At 44.9% G+C, this 6,000-nt stretch overlaps 1 protein-coding gene across 1 annotated transcript; it reads left to right on the forward strand.

Moving 5' to 3' along the window:
• Positions 1 to 3,052: 3,052 nt before the first annotated feature.
• LOC146236406 (uncharacterized) lies at positions 3,053 to 5,540 on the forward strand. Its single transcript, XM_084686799.1, has 2 exons — positions 3,053 to 3,607; positions 3,839 to 5,540. Exons 1-2 carry the CDS (start codon positions 3,451 to 3,453, stop codon positions 5,188 to 5,190), a joined length of 1,509 nt encoding a protein of 502 aa, XP_084542925.1. The 5' UTR covers positions 3,053 to 3,450; the 3' UTR covers positions 5,191 to 5,540.
• Positions 5,541 to 6,000: the final 460 nt, after the last annotated feature.

Genomic DNA, 6,000 nt, shown 5'->3' on the forward strand with positions numbered 1-6,000 from the left:
CAGAGTAAGGTGTGTGTGTGAGTATGTGGGGGAGTCAAGGAGGACAGGGTACATAGACCTGCTGTGGCCTTCAGCAGTCACGATCGTTGAACAAAAAGTGTGGTTGTTTCCCCTTCCCGCTGGCAAGGTGAGGGAGACGGGCGTCCTGGGAGCAAGGTGGGCGAGCAGGAAGATATTTTTGTAACACAAGGGAAACCTGCCACACCAATAGCAGTAGAGGGGCCTGTACTGGGCTTCCCTAACCCACTCCCACAGTCCTCAGCACATAGAGAAGCTCCTTCAAAAGAAAAACCACGCTTCCGCTCTCCCTCTCCTCATCGCCCCGTGATTGAATGAGGGTATATGTAACCATGCGTGGCCCAGCGAGAGAGAGAGAGACAGAGACGAGGGGGGTGGGGGGTGGATGTGGAAGAAAAAAAGAACTATAACTTGGCAGCTGAGGCGAGCATCTTGTATTTATAGCGAGTCGTGTTTCCGGCAGAGGTTCCTCCAGTGTTAGCTGTCTTCAGAAGAGCTATTGTATCCAGGTTTACACTGAAGATGTTCCTCATCCACCGCCTAGGGGGCAGATTTGAATGTGGGACATGTCAGAATGTGTTGTGTGTGTGTGTCTTCTGGCTCTCATACCACCCTGGCTTTCGTGGGATCGTTCCACAACCACCAGGCTGTTTGTATGCAGGGGAACTCTACTGCATGTGTGGGAACAGCAGAGCTCTTGAGGCTGAATTTGTGTTTATGAATGTATGGACAGTGAGATAGTTCTGCATGTCATTATCACATGAAGATTGAGAAGAGAGACTATTAGTATTCCCCTTTGGTTTGCCTACAGCAGTACTTATTTGTAGAGAGATCAGCAATGTATAGTGACTGGAAAGGGTATCAAGGGTATTGCTCCTGCCAGACCCCTCTGCCTATCTATTTTCCTCAAGATTCCAGCTACACTTGTATCCATTTAAAGGTTCTACCAAAACCCCACAAAAGGTTCTTAAGGGGAATTCACAACAGTGACAAATAACCATTTAATTGTGCATGTGTACTCAAGACCAGTATCTTATTGCAGATTAGATCAATTGAACACAATGACTGGATCCCATTTTTATTACTTCTGTAATAGATTTTTTTGTGATGTAGGTTTAATAACGACCCAAAGTAAAAGCTCTTTTTATTGTTTTAGAACATAGAGTACTTTCATTCTCTTATTTTTAAGATGGTTTCATCGTCCTCATGTGTCTGTGAATATATCCTTTCATTATACATCGCGTCCTTTAGATTAAGGCTTTGAACATCTTTGAAGTCAACGTTCTTGTTAAAACGCAAAGCCAACGTAATGACATCCTCTTGCAGACTACCTATATTCTATGAACGAAGTGAGAGCTTTTTTTTCACTCCCTGCACTTAGATACAATATAATACACCCATGCTTTTTAAAGTTTTACAGATACGGGGTTACCCCTTTACAAGACTCGGTGAGTGCTGACATTACATAAATCCATTACTTAGCCCTGTGGTATTTTGCGGAGGAGAGAGGTTACCGGTACTCTGCAGTTAACATAACACCGTCTCGTCGATTTGAACTCAGTGTGATCAGATCCGTTTTAATAGACTCGGGATTACTTGAAGACATCTCCCTGAGACGAAACATTTCGGGGCCTAGAATTAGAGCGTATCGCTGAGGTGAAAACGATTTGTTCCGTAGAATGTCAAAGCCGCTCTGTCTGACGAGCACATTAGGTTATTATCATAACTTCAGAGGGGGACGGGGAGTGCTTCTGCGTATGCAGTTATGGCAACGATTTGCTGATTCTTGAATGTTCTCTAATCGTTGTCATTTGTGTGCCAGGAGAGAGCATGGGGCATAACATTTAGATAATATGCATTTCGAAAGTGTAGCCTGCATGCCATGGTATGTGTGTTGACTGACTCTATATAGTTCTAGGAAGGGGTATTTTCTTTAGACGTTTTCTGTAAACTATATCAGAAATCCATAGCCCTATTGCGTGAAAAGCAACAATGGCATGCTGATTAATGATATAGTAAAATACATTTTAAGTAGCCTACCCTATTCTCGCATCATTAAGAGCATAGCCAACAGTCTGTTTAAGGTAGATTGGGTAAACCATCCCCCGGAAACCATAGGAGCCTTTTGCATTCAGCAGTTTGGTTTCGGAGACAGGCTGCACTGTCGCTGTCCATGGTGCTGTAGTCTCCAGATGAGCGAGATCTTCGCGTTACATCACCCTTAATCACGTTTGGAAACGACAATATTGATTGTTTGTTGTAGAATTACAGTGCCTCACCTTGCACCTTTTATTCAGCTATTTTGATTACTGAAAGTAACAGTTCTATGTGACCACGTGCTTTATTTGGGCCCAGCAACCGACGTGCAACTGAAAATAAAAAGCCGTTTGGTTTGAAATGTCAGCATGTGAACAGCTGGGTTCAACCACTGAACACGGCAGGGGTCGTATTGACTCCGCATACCCGAAAGGCCAAACCTTCATGGTACGGGTTTGTAGTTGGCCTTGGATAGACTGCCATCACGTTTACTGAGGAAGTGAGTAATTGAAACAGTTCAGTGCATAGCACTGCAGGAATGAAACCATTATCAGCAAGGGATTTCCTCGGGTGGCGTTGACCTGAAGACAACGTATAGTGGCTACCTGTTGCGTGCACGGTGTGAACGTGTATAGAGTGATCTAAAAGGTCATAGAACTATACGAGAAATTGGATGGATTCCAACAAGATTATGATGCTGCAAAGCTTCGTAGCCCATGACATCTTAAAAAATATATAATATACATTCTGCTGAATAAAAGATTAGCATTCTGAACTGCACGGTGCCAAAGATTTTCTATTGAAGTTTAATCAACATGTTAGGCTAGTGCCAGTACTATAATCGTTCCATTGGCAGCAAATAGGCTAATCGGTTATTATATTCTGTTCATAGACTAAAAGTATGGTTCACTGCAAACACAACCGATCTCCTCATTAAGGCTGATTGTTTATTCTCACCTATCGGTGGCGGTGTGTTTTTTCCTCAAAGATAGAAGCAACTTGTTGCAACGTCAGAATCGTAGCTCTCCTTTTTTTTGGAAGCCCGTCACATCCTCTGTCCATGTATGGGCATTAAGTTTGCACGCAGCGGGGAATCCTCTCACTGGAGGTGATGAATGGGGAGGAGGGCCGAGCGATCCACCCAAGTGTATATAAGGAAAGAGAAGGGAAGCCGCTGGTGTGAAATCCACAGCAACAGATAGCAGAGCTGCAATCCGAGACGCAATTATCTCGACAAAAAGGAATCCCGAATAACTACACTTTTATTTTCAAACGACCGTCTTTCGCGGATAATTTACAAGACCGTTCATCTAAGGGGGAAGGACAATATTTGCTTAGGTGATTTTATTTGAACCTTTCCACTTTCTCGGATTGACGGACATTAAGCTCGCCATCATGCTAAACAACATGGATTTGAATTCAAAAGATTCTTTCTACCCTCAGTTTGAGAATTGCAACAATTCTTCTTTGGGAATGGAAAATAGCTCGCGGAAAGATAATCAGGAGATGTTTGCGGACGCCGAGAGAGGAACACCTGCACAGTTTACCCATGGTGAGTTTGCTTTACCTGCAACGCGTCATATGTAACGTTTATGCAATTTGTATCCACTAGCAAGCGATAATAAACTTATTTTGTTCTTATTGACACAACTAAAAAAACGGGTTTGTGTGCATTCAGTAATGCGTCTCAAAGCACAATGCGTGCATGCTTATGTAAGTGTTTGACTTCGTGTGCACAAATTATTCAAATTGTTAAACGCTTTCTCTTTTTATTCATTTTTAGAGGGAGCGCCAGTAACCCTCAAGACAGAAGCCTCCAACTCCGATTTTGCTTTCAACCAATGCGAGGGCCCCAAAAGCACCTATGCCCCCTCCACCCTCGCATATTCCGGCAGTTTCTATGTTGAGGCATCTCAAGGGGGCACCTGCAGTACGGAAACACTGCTCAACATGATCACAGAGATAGTTGGTATATCTACGTTACCCATTTCTCAGGTTCAGCAGAGCGGTAGGGCTGCAGCTTCATATGCATCGCCTATACCGATGGACAACAGCCGCAGCAGCTTCGGCGACGCAGGGGTTCCAAAGCAATCATCTACCTGCTCGTTAGGTAGCGCCACCCCACCTCTGTACTCCCCGGAACAAACGTGCCCCAGCTACCCCGACACTCAGGCAGCAGGGCAAATTGCCGACTCGGCCTCTTCTCATGTGAGCTTTGGCTCTCCCGCTCAGGTACCGAATCATGAGATCGTCGAACCCCAGTCTGAAGCCGCGTCTTTCCCCGTGGTGGTCAAGAATGAGTTTGAAAGCAGCTGCTACGAGTGGACCACGTTTAACAAGTCAGAAGCATACATGGAGACGGGCTTCCAGTCAGAAACTTTCCCCATGTCCAGTGACTTCCCCCCAGAACAGCAAGTGGATGTTAAGGAGCTCTTGGACTCGTTTTCACCTATTTGCCCTAACCCAGAGATGGAGTTCAAAGTGGAAGGGGGAATTAAGCAGGAACAATGTTTCTCTGACACCTGCTCCCAGAGTTATACCAGTCCACTCTACAGCAGCTACACATGCTCGTCTATGGACATGTCTTCAACCAACCTTCTGAAGTCAGCCATATTCCCCAACATTGAACTTCAGTCCTTATCGAATCAGAGCGACTCACCGTATGCCTCATCAGCTCTACCTAGCACCATAGACTCAATACTTTACTCGTCCTTGTTGCCAGACTCCTTTGCTCAAAGTTATACCCGTGCGCAAAAGCCTCCCCGGGCCAGGAAAACCCCCGCCTCCTCTAACGGGCCCGCCAAAGAGAAACCGTTCACTTGCCCCATGGAGAACTGCGACCGGCGCTTCTCGCGTTCGGATGAGCTCAATAGGCACATCCGCATACATACGGGACACAAACCATTTCAGTGCCGAATCTGCCTGCGTAGTTTCAGCCGCAGCGACCACCTCACCACCCATACCAGAACTCACACGGGTGAGAAACCGTTCTCGTGTGACGTGTGCGGCAAGCGCTTTGCCCGGAGCGATGAGAGGAAAAGGCACGGGCGCGTGCATTTGAAACAGAAGGAGAAGATGGAGCTGAAGCCTCAAGTAATCAGCGCATGGCCATTCGCTTTACCCGAGGGAATTTGAAGCGACGCACACCAAAGTGCATACACGACAGTCAAATCTTTCCGTCTTGGAAGATGAGAGCTTTGTGAACCAGTTACTGAAGTGAGGATGATGTCTCAGCGTTAGAGGTGTGACATAAAAGCTGTTGGTAAAGAGAATTTGGTGTAACTGTCGAAGTTAAAGAAAGACTGGTTGGAACGTGAAAGCGCAAAACATAAAGAAAAAGCGTGCGATTTAAAAAGGGTTTGCTGTTTTGACCCTAGTTTACGTGCTACGGCTATACTGACTTTCTATGCAAGAATGCATAAATTGATTGTAAAACCATAGCCAGTTGATAGCTCAACAAAGACTTACATTGTATTTTGCTGTCACAATCAACAGATTTGGATACTTTGAATCCAGATCTTTAGAAGGCAGCATCGTGTGACAACTGTTCAGCACCGACTCAGCCGAACAGCTCCAACCTCGTGGACCAGTGGCATAACGAGCTGCGCTGTATTGCACTTACCTACTTAAAGATACATTCTTTCCACTCGAGAGTCTTATATTTTATGCTTTTGAGGCTTTTTATATTATTACACTGCTACCAGTCAAAACAATGGTTCTTAACATGCATGTTCGTGTAGTTTTACTAAAGGCCCCTAAACGAGTCATACGAGCTACATTTTTTGAAATGATTGTTTAACGCCTACTCTTGGCTTTGGCCTGTTCATTTGTGCCAGGGTTCGGTTTGGTTTAGTTTTGTTTTGCTGTCAGTATTATATTGATTGGTCTCTGTGTTGTTTGAAAATGGTAGAATTATAAAAATTGTGAAAGCTTCTGTATACCATA

Source organism: Hypomesus nipponensis, chromosome 22 (assembly GCF_054491055.1).
Source record: "Hypomesus nipponensis isolate SF chromosome 22, ASM5449105v1, whole genome shotgun sequence".
In the NCBI taxonomy this organism is placed as follows: Eukaryota; Metazoa; Chordata; class Actinopteri; order Osmeriformes; family Osmeridae; genus Hypomesus; species Hypomesus nipponensis.